At 40.0% G+C, this 14,100-nt stretch overlaps 1 protein-coding gene across 1 annotated transcript in view; it reads right to left on the bottom strand.

Annotated features, from left to right (window-relative positions):
- TDRD1 (tudor domain containing 1) overlaps window positions 1-14,100 on the bottom strand; it is a 55,734-nt gene that overhangs the window by 15,764 nt on the left and 25,870 nt on the right. The window contains exons 10-19 of the mRNA XM_059882145.1: window positions 13,855-14,029; window positions 12,504-12,590; window positions 10,579-10,746; window positions 10,345-10,452; window positions 9,112-9,282; window positions 6,731-6,973; window positions 6,245-6,385; window positions 4,846-4,956; window positions 3,967-4,137; window positions 1,875-2,150 (exon numbers count right to left, since the gene is read on the bottom strand). Coding sequence (XP_059738128.1) covers window positions 1,875-2,150; window positions 3,967-4,137; window positions 4,846-4,956; window positions 6,245-6,385; window positions 6,731-6,973; window positions 9,112-9,282; window positions 10,345-10,452; window positions 10,579-10,746; window positions 12,504-12,590; window positions 13,855-14,029 — 1,651 coding nt within the window. The remainder of the gene's footprint in view (window positions 1-1,874; window positions 2,151-3,966; window positions 4,138-4,845; window positions 4,957-6,244; window positions 6,386-6,730; window positions 6,974-9,111; window positions 9,283-10,344; window positions 10,453-10,578; window positions 10,747-12,503; window positions 12,591-13,854; window positions 14,030-14,100) is intronic.

Here is a 14,100-nt window from a genome sequence, read left to right as displayed (position 1 = left end):
GGAAGGACTGATGTTGAAGTTGAAACTCCAATACTCTGGCCACCTGATGTGAAGAGCTGACTCATTTGAAAAGACCCTGATGCTGGGGAAGATCGAAGACAGGAGGAGAAGGGGACGACACAGGATGAGATGGTTGGATGGCACCACCAACTCAATGGACATGGGTTTGGGTGGACTCCAGGAGTTGGTGATGGACAGGGAGGCCTGGCGTGCTGTGGTTCATGGGGTAGCAAAGAGTCAGACACGACTGAGTGAACTGAACTGAGTACAGCACTTTCACAGCATCATCTTTTAGAATCTGAAATAGCTCAACTGGAATTCCATCACCTCCAGTAGCTTTGTTCGTAGTGATGCTTCCTAAGGCCCACTTGACTTCACACTCCAGGATGTCTGGCTCTAGGTGAGTGATCACACCATTGTAGTTATCTGGGTCATCAAGATCTTTTCTGTATAGCTCTTCTGTGTATTCTTGCCACCTCTTCTTAATATCGTCTGCTTCTGTTAGGTCCATACCATTTCTGTCCTTTATTGTGCCCATCTTTGCATGAAATGTTCCCTTGCTGCTAAGTCACTTCAGTCGTGTCCGACTCGGTGCGACCCCATAGACGGTAGCCCACCAGGCTCCCCCGTCCCTGGGATTCTCTAGCCAAGAACTCTGGAGTGGGCTGCCATTTCCTTCTCCAATGGATGAAAGTGAAAAGTGAAAGTGAAGTCGCTCAGTCGTGTCCAACTCTTAGCGACCCCATGGACTGCAGCCTACCAGGCTCCTCTGCCCATGGGATTTTCCAGGCAAGAGTACTGGAGTGGGGTGCCATTGCTTTCTCTGAAATGTTCCCTTGGTATCTCTTAATTCTTGAAGAGAGCTCTAGTCTTTCAATTCTATTGTTTTCCTCTATTTCTTTGCATTGATCATGGAGAAAGGCTTTCTTATCTCTCCTTGCTATTCTTTGGAACTCTGCATTCAAATGGGTATTTCTTTCCTTTTCTCCTTTGCTTTTCGCTTCTCTTCTTTTCACAGCTATTTGTAAGGCCTCCTCAGTTAGCCATTGTGGTTCTTTGCATTTCTTTTTCTTGGGGATGGTCTTGATCCCTATCTCCTATACAATGTCACGAACCTCCGTCCATGGTTCATTAGGTACTCTATCTATCAAATCTAATCCCTTGAATCTATTTCTTACATCCACTGTATAGTGATTTAGGTCATACCTGAATGGTCTAGTGGTTTTACCTACTTTCTTCAATTTAAGTCTGAATTTGGCAGTAAGGAGTTCATGATCTGAGTCACAGTCAGTTCCTGATTTTGTTTTTGCTGACTGTATAGAGCTTCTCCATCTTTATCTGCAAAGAATATAATCAACCTGATTTCTGTATTGACCATCTGGTGATGTCCACGTGTAGAGTCCTCTCTTGTGTTGTCAGAAGAGGGTGTTTACTATGACCAGTGCGTTCTCTTGGCAAAACTCTGTTAGACTTTGTCCTGCTTCATTCTGTACTCCAAGGCCAAATTTGTCTGTTACTCCAGTTGTTTCTTGACTTCCTACTTTTGCATTCCAGTCCTCTATAATGAAAAGAACATCTTTCTTGGGTGTTAGTTCTAGAAGGTCTTGTAGGTCCTCATAGAACCATTCAGCTTCTTCAGCATTACTGGTCAGGGCATAGAGTTGGATTACCATGATATTGAAAGAATAAACATTAAACTGATTACTGTGATATTGAATTCAATAAACATTAAACTGATTTAAATTACCTATTACTAATCTATTTCCACAAATGGTATTTCTACAGGAAAATCCGGTCACTTGAAATAGCACAATTTTCATAGCCTATAAAAGCAAAGGAGAACACAAATTTAAATAACAGTTTAAAAATGTTACCTTGAAGCCCCGGGGTATCAATCTGAAGGTCATGCTTATCAACAGGTCTGGTTTTCGCTAAGTCTGTATGTGGTGAACCAGCTTTTAAAACCAGATGTTCATCAATCAGAATATCGCTAATGATTCTGGGATAAGAAGTGGAAAGGTCAGTGAGTTCAATCCCCACTCCGTTTTCAGTGATTTCAACCACTTGGGCTTGGAGTTTTATCCTGGCAACACACGTCTGAAATCTTGCTATGGCTTCTTTACTCCAGTGTTTGTTTCTAGGCTGTATACCTGACAAATAAGAACAGCATTAACAAGAACTCTGTGCCCCAAAGCTACATTTTTTGCCTCAATAACATCCAGCACTCCCCTTGCCAAGTTTCCCATTCAGGTCAGTGATTTTGAATATCTTTTCTCAACAGTCAATTATACTGTGCCTGTGCTGCAGATAATGCATCTGCAAATACACTACTGGGATTTTAGGAGTCTCGGGGTCTGTCATGACTTTCCTCACTAACTTATCTTCACCTGACATTTTTCCCAATAGGCAAAAACAGAAGTACTGTTTCTAGAAGCCATCATTCTTATATACACAATCATGAGTATCAATTATTCTGATTAAAAAAAAAACATACTTTCACATAATTTTCCAATGATAATTTTAAAATGTCATCTTAGATTTGAAACCAAAAATTATTTTTCTAGGATAACTCTGACTTACACCCTAATTTTCGTAACAGTGATTCTCAAATGTGGCTGTGCATCTAGATTACCTAGAGGGCTGGTGAACACAGATTTGGGGGCCCCGCCCTAGAGTTTCCAGTTAAGTAGCAGGTCTTGGGTGGGGACTGTGAATCTGCGTTTTTAACAAGTTCTCATACTGATACTACTCACTGGTTGTAGGGTGGGAGGGGATCACACTTTAAGAAGCACTGACATAAAACATGGTAATTGAAAATATAATCCAAATCATACTCAGTGTAAAATAAGTAAAAAGAAACCAGATAGGCGAAAGGAAAAATAAAAGGCATCTAACGCTTCCATACATGACTATTAACATTTTTGTATGCGACCTTCCATAATCTTTACGTACATATGGAAATACTCACGTGCATATACACTCATAATTCTTTTATAAAGAAATTTTATAATACTAAAAACTTATAAAAATAATATAAATTTATAAAAATTTTATAATATAAAAAATATGTTAGGCACTATTCAGTGCTCTATATTTTATTTCTCTTTTATTCTTAATGTCTTTTCGAGGGAAGTACAATAATTCTCCAGATGAGCAAAAGGAAGCCCATCGTTTAACCAGCTTACCTAAGATCTCACAGCTAGCAGGCAGCAGAGGTGGTTGCAATCTGTTCTCTTAACCATAATACTACCCTGCATCTCTTTTATAACTGGCTTCCTTCGCTTAATTCATGAACTACTCTTCATGTCAACAACACATATTTAACATTTTAATGACTGTGTAGTAAGAGCAAACATTTAATGGCACTTTCTGAGTGCCAGACCCTGGTCTAAACATTCACTCAATAATCCTCACAACATCCTTGTGAAAGAGGCAACACCACTACCCACTATGGGCTTTCCTGGCGGCTCAGATGGTAAAGCATCTGCCTGCAATGCAGGAGACCTGGGTTCATTCCCTGGGTTGGGAAGATCCCCTGGAGAAGGGAATGGCAACCTACTCCTGTATTCTTGCCGGGAGAATTCCATGGACAGAGGAGCCTGGCAGGCTACACTTCATGGGGTCACAAAGAATTGGACATGACTGAGTAACTAACATTTTCACTACCCACTATATGGATCCTCATTTAACCGAGGCTCTATTTCTGGCTATTTAGGTTGTTCAGCCACTATGAACAGTAGTGTAACAAATTTCCATGTAGGTGAACTTGGTGAACTCATAAGACTGTTTTGGGGGGATGAATTATTAGAAGCAAAACTGCTAAGACAAAAGGCTAAAATACTTGAGGCTATTTGAAACAAGATAGCTTACACAAAATATTAAAATTAGAGATATATTAACACTGAGAAGTTTGTGTAATCTAAGTATTAGAAGACAATTGAGAAAATTTCTCATTTTGCATCATACCTACTAACCAGCACTGTATCCCTTGAAATGGAAGTTTTAGAAACTTGGATGGGATCATTTGAAGTTCATCTGCAGTAACTTCTTCAATGTTTCCATAATCCACAAAATGTACTTTAAAGTTTCCGTTTGGTAAGATTTCCTTGACCAAAGCCCGATACCAATTATTGTCACCTAGATTTAACACAAAATTTATAACATGGAGTATTTCCCTTCTATTGAGATTTTAAATTTTTATTTTGAAAAAGACCATCCTTTGTCTAAAGTAGCTAATAAATTTGTTCTTTTTCCAGATGTTACCTTAGCTCATAATTCAGAAATTTCAAAATTCATTCTTAAAATTATCTCCAAAGTTTTTATAGCATCACACTTTTACATCTACTATAAAGATTTCATTCATAACCTAACCAGTAAGCAGAATATTAAGAAAAGATTTAATAAACTTGAACATATTTGTCAAACTGGAGGACATAATTCTCTTATTGCTAATTGAGACTGTTTTACCTGTTACTTGGTAAATTATATAAACAGAAAAACATGCAATAAAATTAAGGGATTTCATCGAATATATTTTCAAGATAAACATGCAAAGGGTAAGCAGAAGAAACAATGACTCTGCAGTGAATAGGTCTCCCTTTCATTACTATCAGAAATTCTGCAAAGAAAAGCATTTGACAAAGTTAAGTAGGAAAAGTATCATTTGGAGTCTCTTGTTGCAAAGAGAGAAGGGAGAAAACATAAGATCTTAAGCATTCATTTAATTTTGATTATGAAAAATATCTGCCTAAACAACAGGAAGAGAATACACACTAAAAATGAGGTTTGAATGTCAAGAAAAAAAAAGATTCTAATATAGTCAAGATTGTGCCAACTGCAACTTACCTACAAAGAAAGCACAACAAGGTTGCCCTATTTCTGCCTTAAAATCATTAGGCAACTTCTGCTGGCAATATTCTGCTAGTAAGTTGTTCAAATCACTGAGTTCCTTTAGGGCTGAAAGCACAACACACATACGGCATTTAACAAAACATGCGGAGTAGCAGACTTTCCTTTAAAGCTGGAAAGTGTTTTGATCATAAAAATCCAGGTACATCTCCTGACAATTATAAAGCACACCAAATGCCTTTCCCTTTTCCTTATTAAGCACTTGGGCAAGTCAGTCATTATTTAGTTAACAGTTAATATTCTCGGTAAACCCCATACCAACAATTCAGTGGGCACGGAGCCGCGATGACGGCATCATTGTCAATATGCTAGAGCGTGGGCTTCTGCGTGTATACCAGAAAACGGCGGACAAGCCTGCACAGAAAGGAAGTTACACACAAGCTGTCCTGAAGGGGCATATATGAACCGCCACTACATGGGGGGTGCAGACAGTGTCTGCTAAGGACATTCAGAGAGGTGGGCTCTGTACCAAAGGTCTCACAGAGAAATCTCAAAGGAGAGGGCTAGGAGAGGGCATTCCAAAAAAAGCAATGGCTCTGAGGCAAAGCAGCCAAAAACACTTGGTGGGAGCAGTCTGGCAGAGAAGGGTGGAAAGGTGAGCCACTGAACAAAAGCACCAGGGATGTGCTTAGAGAGACACAGGCCGTGGAGAACTTTAAAAGCCATGTTAACGCTATACGAAGTAAATGGAAAATATCTTTTAAACATGTGGCAAAGGCCAATTCACAGAAATGGAAATTAAACTGCATCAAGTTAGAACTGTCACCTCTCAGATTAGTTGAAATAAGAAAATTTAAGGACACAGTGTTGGAAATGGTGTGGGAGAGGGCACTTTCATACACTGCGGGGGGAAGTGGCCCGTCTGACCTCAAGGGCAGTCTCCTCAGAGCCCAAGCACACACATCACTCTTATTTGTGCACTTCTCTATGTGTATGTTATACGTAAATGAAGTCAACAATTCAGTTTTTTCAAAAATAAATTTAGGAGACACTCTGTGAAACCTAAATTGGTTTAAAAAGAGACACTATTGAAAACAGAAATCATGGCTTACAACAGAATAAAAGGCAACCAAGTATAACCAGGGGCCTTCCCTGGTAGTTCAGATGGTGAAGAATCTGCCTGCAATGCAGGAGATCCAGGTTCAATCCCTGGGTCAGAAAGATACCCTGGAAAAGGGAATGGCAACTCACTCCAGGATTCTTGTAAATCTTTCCTGGAAATACAAATACTCACTTGGCCCTTACTGAAGAGGGAACAGTATCATCACCCAATCACAAACTTTTCTTTCTTTATTATCCATGACAATGTAACATAAACAGGTAAGAGTCAACTTACCACCATCCCCTTTAAGCACATGGCAGTAAAATTCTCCAGGACTATCAATCACACAGACCACAACATCCAGTGTTTGATCAACAGCAAGTTCAACCCATGTCCACTCCAGTGGATTGACTTTTGTTTCCATACCCAAGGGAACTGTGAAAATAAATGGACATTTTGCTAAACAAATGTCCAGGGCGGTGAGTCGAAGGCAGGAAGAACCTGCTCTCGAAGAACAGAACTTCCAATGACTTTCTTAGTGACTTTACAGGAAAGCCAGTTAATCTCAGAATTAACCATTACTATCTCACTGAATTTCAAATTTACATTTCTGATCAATCTTCAGCTGCCAGTGACCCAAACACATACTCTGGATGAATGGTTGATTTAAAAAGACAAACGGTACTCAACGTCCATTCTTTTAAAAAATATGAGAACCCATACATTCACAGAGCCATCTGAACTCCAACATGGACGTCACCTGGTGGACAATTTACTTACCACTGGCTTCTTTCACGTCACTGGGCTTATCTGTCACAAGCCCCTTGTCCTCCACGGCAAAGCCTGCATTGAGGAGCGCTTTGGTGACACTGATGTGGGGTGTCACAGATCGATCTGTAAGTTCCACCAGGGAACTGTTTTCCAACTTGTCCACCACGTTCACTGTGATCATTTTGTTCTGTACAATTTTCTTCATCAGACAAACAGCTTCTGGAGTCCAAATTCCTAATGATGGCTTTACTCCTAACAAAGAATTTTTGAAAGAATGTTCAAATACTTCTTATCGCAACCATCTAGAAATTTAGCTCCTAATTTCCACAAAGTTAATCTATCTTTGTCAAAGGAATCTATGACAAACACTGGAACCAGAAAGTCCATTGGAGGATTTTCTAGACATGAAAATGAAAGCAAAATTACAAAGTCTGTAAAAAGCTTCTATATTTCTATGTAAACAAACCATCATAAATCCATTGATATGAAATGTCCAAAGAAGCAAACCTAGAAGACAGAAAGTAGATTAGTGGTTGCCTGGGAAGCTAGGATTAACTACAAATGGGCATAAGAGATCTCAGTGGGGTGACAGAAATGTTACAAAACTGGGTTATGGAGATGATGGTGCAACTCGATAAATTTACTAAAAATCATTGAATTACACACCTAAAACAGTGACTTTTATGGTATATAAATCATAGCTCAATAAGGTTAAGAAAATCATAAACAAAAGTATAAGACAATCCAGGAAGAAACCCGGTCACTAACACTGATGTAGGAAACATCTGTAGTATTTACTGAAAGGGCACTAACAGAATCAACAACCCTAGCGTTATGCACAGTCATTTCATAAAACTAAGAGCCAAGTAACTTACGAGCAAACCTCCCATCTCACTTGTCATCAAACAGACTAAAATGTTTTCGTTTATCAAAATTGGCCAAGATGAAATAACAGAGAAGTATCTATTTGGCACTCTGATGAGTGAAGGAACTGACTCCCTCCTACGTTTCTGGCGGGTGTGTAAAACAGGTCCGCCTTTTCCAGAGAACTATCAAAGCAGGTACACAGACACGCAAAGCAGCAGACCTCCCACACCTCCATTCCCCCCAAGGAGGCATTTTGCAATATAACTCTATTTTACAACCTATCCCAAGGAAATGATCTTTCTAAAAAATTAATTTTTAAATTGAGGTATATTTGATTCACAGTACTGTATTAGTTTCAGGTGTACAACACAGTAATTCAGTATTTTTATTCTCCACTCAAAGTTATTATAAAATATTGGCTATATTCTCTGTCCTGTACTATATATCCAGACAGCTTCTTTAATTTATACATAGCAGCCTATATCTCTTCCTAACAAAATGATCTTGGATAGGTTGTGAAATGTAGTTAAGAGAACACTGCTAGTAGCAAAAACTTGGAAATATCCTTCCGATAAGCGGATACTAGTTAAATTACGGTACTTTGAATCAAAGTTGTAGAAGCCAATCTTTTAAGTTGGAAAGAAGCTCCTGCTCCTAGAGGGACACATTACATGTACAGCAATTTCTAAGCACATGATCATTCATGTTCTTATTGTTTTTACAAGCAGTGAAAATAAAAGTCGCTCAGTCATGTCCAACTCTTTACCACCCTACAGACTGTAGCCCACCAGGCTCCTCTGTCTGTGGAATTCTTCAGGCAAGCATAGTGGAGTGGGCTGCCATTTCCTTTGCAGAGAAATCTTCCTGACCCAGGGATCGAACCCAAGTTTCCCAAATTACAGGCAGATTCTTTACCACCTGAGATCCCTGGGTCAAGAAGATCCCCAAAGAAGGAAATGGCAACCCACTCCAGTATTCTTAGCCGAAAACTTCCATGAACAGTAGAATTTAAAAGCAGGTTTCCCCCTAATACACGCAACTGACAGACTGCTGTGCTTATATTAAAAGGCAAGATCTATAAATAAGGAAAGAATAATCAATTTCATAAACACAGGTATATTCAATTTTATTTTATTATAGATAGCAAGGGCTTCCCTGGTGGCTCAGATGGTGACGAATCCACCTGCAATGTGGGAGACCTGGGTTCAGTCCCTGGGTTGGGAAGATCCCCTGGAGGAGGGCATGGCAACCCACTGCAATATTCTTGCCTGGAGAATCCCCATGGACAGGAGCCTGGTAGCCTACAGTCTATCAGGCCCCCAAGAGTCAGACACAACTGAGCGACTCAGCACAGCACAGAGAGCAAAAGAGTCACTTGTATTTCCCTAACGTTTTATTAAGGATTATTTCTGCGTTAAGGTAAGTTGTATCTAAACATATTCCTTGATCACTAATTTCAATTCCAATGCTCTTACTTTAGGTTTCAGTATTTTAAGAATATGAGAACCATAAAAATTACATACCTGCCAGCACACACTTTATAGCTTGCATTGGCAATTCCAGCAACTTGGGAGTTATGGGGCAAAGTCTTGTCAAGCTAAGGATCTCAAAGTTTCCATAGTCTACATATCCGACCAGTACAGACTCCTCAGAAGCGTAAGCCAGAACAGAGGCACGGTACCACTGGTCATCCTCTGAAAAGAGAAGAGACTCACTGGAAATGTTTTTCTAATGTAGATACAAACACAAACCTTCCCTCCTCAATGTAGATGGTCATGTAGACTCTCTTTTCATGTAACATCAAGCTTTACTGAACAACGTATGCTTATTCAACACTGCTACTTTTGCCTATCAGAAGCTTTCAACTCCTAAAATGTCGCTTTCAACTCCTAAAATATCACTTTCAACTCCTAAAATGTCACTTTTATTCAGCCCTTACTAGGCCACTCAAGTTGCACGCTGCTGTCATTATTTACTTCCATGCTTTGTCTCCCTAGGAGACAGTGAACTCCATTAGGACTGGGAAGATGTCCTGGTCATGTGAGTGAGTCCATGAAGTCTTGATCAACTGCAGAACACCTGACTGCATGAGTCAACCAGACTCATCGCCCAAGCCACAGATTTACTGCAGGCCTACTTGGATCTGCCCTTTCGGGAGGGCCACTGGACTGCTCTTCAGCAGATGACTGAACCCGGTCATCACAGGGTCATCATCTGAGGAGCTACAGAGGCTGGGCCTCCAGACCCTCTTCCTGGTCCAAAGAAAGCTGGCCAAGACATGACCCTGGGCGGTTCCGCATTCCCAAATGACATAAACAAGTACCTGTATCAGTCTCCTGAACTAAAGAGATAAGATAAAAACCTCCTGCACCACCACACCCTCAAAGCCTGTTCACAGGCTTCCTCCCTCATACACTTTAATTCTGCTTAATTGGATATATTTTAAAATATAATTGGTGCAGGACGATCTTCAAATGCAGCCATCTAATGCAAACCCAAGATTCTGTCTCATTTGTTGGTTCAGTTCAGTTCAGTTTCGTCGCTCCAGTCATGTTGCTCTTTGCAACCCCATGGACTGAAGCATGCCAGGCTTCCCTGTCCATCACCAATTCGCGGAGCTTGCTCAAACTCATTGAGTCGGTGATGCCATCCAACCATCTCATCCTCTGTCATCCCTTTGTCCTCCTGCCTTCAATCTTTCATTTGTTGGCACCTAACTCTAAGTAGAAAATTTACCACCACTCCCTTCTCCTTACCGGAGAACTGAGCACAGCAGATGTCACCAATGGTGGGATAGAAATCCGAGCGCGGAGGTACCTGGCTGCAGTACTCGCCCAGCGACCTCTGAAGCTCAGCAAGCTTACCTGGAGACAAAGACCACATCTCAAACCACAGAAATGCAAGTCTACATGTTGCCTGCACGTCTGCAGGTGGAGTCTCTTGACAGATGGGGTATGTTATATTGACAGCACCGATCAAGATTTACTTACGCCCACTTTGTAGCTGTTGACAAAAGAAGTCTTCTGGAGTCTGAACATGGGCAACCACACCACAAAACTCATCACCTACATTCAGAGTCAACACTTTGGGGATGAGGTCACTTCTGTCCACGACAATTTTATTTTCAGCCATCATTTTTCTGACATCTTTAAGATCACCTTATCAGAAAACAGAGAGGTAAGCCATTCTGGTTTCCTTAATCCCATTCGCTGGTTTTTCAGACCTTCCTGTGCTCTTTCACACTTCTAGGCCTCACTACATGCTGGTCCTTTTTCCAGAACATACTCCCAGATCTCCCAACAACTTGAGTCTTTCCTGCTCAGTATGACGTCACTGCAAAAGGCTTTCCTCCAAATCTGGGTCAGGACCCCCAGTACACACCTGTGCTTCTGCTACCAGTCACTTGACAACCTCTTCCCTCTGGGCCTTCCCTGGTGGCTCAGACGGTAAAGCATCTTGCTTACAATGCGGGAGACCTGGGTTCGATCCCTGGGTCGGGAAGATACTCTGGAGAAGGGAATGGCCACCCACTCTAGTACTCTTGCCTGGAAAATCCCATGGACGGAGGAGCCTGGTAGGCTACAGTCCTTGGGGTCGCAAAGAGTCAGACACGACTGAGCAACTTCACTTCCACTTCCTCCCTCTGGGCCTGCACTGCCCACAGGTATTCTGCTGGGCGGCTCTTGTTCCTTCCCCTGGACCCCTTGGTAGCATCTGTTGCTGCTGCTGACTCCTGCTCAGAAGACTGACTCTTCTGTTATTCTGGCAACATTCTCCACGTTCTCTTTCCACCTCTCCCATCACAGTTCTCCCTTGGTATTGTAAGCCCAGATTCATCTCCCTCACTTTACCCTCTCCCTAAGACACCACCATCATTTATGGTTCCAACCATGACTACTTTTAGACCATGAAGTATTGGCTTTTCGCCTCCAGATGGCAAAAAACTACCGACAGCTTTTTAGCAAGCCTGTCACACCAAGATTTCTGTTTCAGGGATTTCATATAGGCAGTACGATAAGAACACAGACAGGAGACAGGAGATAAATTAGAAGGCTGTTGCAATGATCCATGAATGATAAAGACTCCTGAACCAGAAAAATGGTAGGGGAAAAAAAAAAGATTTTTAAAAAACAAAGGGAAAATAAAGAAATATACAAATGCTATTTAGGAAGAAGAACTAATAAAGATCTAGCAACCAATTATACAGCATAAGAGATGGGAGCTGAGAGATAAAGTAGATTTAAGAAGGACTAGTTTCTCTGACAGGATGTGCCCCATCACAGCATCATCGATCTGGCAATCATCTCTGAAAGAATGAGAAATAGAAAATAAAGTGCATCTACATCTAAAGTAATTGGAAAAAGAGCAAAAAAAAAAAAAAAAAAAAAAAGGAGAAAGCAGACCACAAAAAGCAATACATAAGGCTAGGCAAAGAGAAAATACAATGTTAACAGCAAAACTTCTTGGTTTTCTTGTTAAATGAAAACTACACAATTAAATAAGTGGAAAATTTAAGAAGAAATACCACCCTACCAGAAGAGAATGTTATAGCCCTATTTATTACTACCAGAATGCGAAGGAAGGAGGAAAACAAATCAAACTATGGAAATGTTAGCTAAAAATCCCTCAACTCAAAGTGTTGTGATGTTTAGTACTTCGTAATCTCTGGCAATTATAAAATAGAGAATCAGCTGATAGGAGAGGGAAGGAAAACACACAGGGAAAACTGATTAGAAATAAGGAAATAAGATACTACTAAATTCAAAAGTATCATTTTTCTTCTATCAAGTTTACAGAATGGTTATCATTTCCATTAAATCTGACAGTGTGATAGTTGTGCCTTTTTCATTTAGTAAGAATATATTCTTCAGTAACTAAAATCACTATACCGCTCAGTTTTAATCTGTATACTCACTTGAATCTGTACTTTGCTTCTTAGAATTCTGTCCCTTAGGTTTCAAACCATATCCCATTTCTATGAGCACATGGTCTAAGAATTTTCCTAAAAGTGATTCAGAAAACGTATTTCCATTGAGATGTACCAAGTATTAGAGGAAGAGAACAAACACAAAACAAATGCATCATAATCACATGATTTAGAGATGATAAGTATTTGCGCACTGGCCTACTTTTTTTTTTTTTTTTTTACTAGTTCAGCTTCTATGTGAAAAACATAGTTTATTAATGCTCAGCTTTAAAAACTGGGGCAAAAACCCCATCATTACTTGACAAAAAACTTAATAGAAATATTTCACTTAAAAATTATGACTAACATGAAAGATTTAGCTATCACCTCACTGGCATGCTTAGAATAATCATCATTTACAAGAAAAAATAAATTTAAGACGTAAGACTACTTCATCTCAGACTTAAAGTATGGTTGAGAAATATCAACAGTATCCAAAAGCTCAAGTCGTAACATGAAACATACACAGCAAAGAAACAAAACATACAGATTTTATGCTTAATTTCACACAAGGGTGAACTGAATTTTCTACCAAGTAATCAACCAACGATGGGTCTCAAACAGTAGAAGAGTAATAATACCTTGGAAATCAAGAGGCAATTAAAAGCTCATAAAGGGAATATAAGAAGTTGCTTTTAAAATATGTACAGAGCCATAAAGGAAGAACAGGATCTCAAACTGCTTCCATTTCTACAACTCTAATTCTTGTTGTTATTTAGTTGCTAAGTCATGGTGGACTCTTTGTGACCCTATGGACTATAGCCCGCCAGGCTCCTCTGTCCATGGGATTTTCTGGGCAAGAATACTGGAGTGGGTTGCCATTTCCTTCTCTAGGAGATCTTCCCTGACCCGGCAGAGGAGTCTGGTGGGCTACAGTCCATGGGGTCGCAGAAGAGTCAGATGTGACTTAGCGATTAAACGACAACAATGCTAACCAAATCCAGTTCTGTGCAGTTCTGTGAAAAAGCACTAATGGTGAGGATGGACAAATTCAGAGAGAAATTCCTGAATTTTCCCAGTGAATGAGTAGAATTTAGGAATAAATATTACAGTAGCTGTATAAAAAAGATAATACAGTTTTCCAACACTAAGTCTAGATCTAGCTCTTAATATACTCAATTCTACAAACTCATGCTTTGTCTCTGACAAACTGCCAACCGCAACAGCAGAGCCAAGGCCGTGTCGTCCATCACAATCTAAATGACTCCAGACTAGGGCTTACTTGGTCTCACTTCATGTTTCTATTTCTTTTCTGTGTAACATTAAGTGCTCCACTTAAAAAGAAAGAGTCAGATCTTACCTGAACTTGTCATCATAACATCCACAGCAAAAGTAACGCCTTCTTCCTCTTTTACGATGTCCACTATTTTTAAAGAGCAGTACTGCTCCATTAACAGCAATTTAATAGTTTTGATACAATCACTGCTCCAATTCCCCTCTGCCGGGATAACACTGGCCACAGAGCATCTTATGGCCTGAAAAATGTTATCCTAGAGATTAGTATTTGAAAACGACTTTTTTCTAACTATGTAAAGATTTTTTTAAG

Source organism: Bos taurus, chromosome 26 (assembly GCF_002263795.3).
Source record: "Bos taurus isolate L1 Dominette 01449 registration number 42190680 breed Hereford chromosome 26, ARS-UCD2.0, whole genome shotgun sequence".
NCBI classification, from domain to species: Eukaryota; Metazoa; Chordata; class Mammalia; order Artiodactyla; family Bovidae; genus Bos; species Bos taurus.
This window is presented reverse-complemented; position numbering and strand designations above follow the sequence as displayed.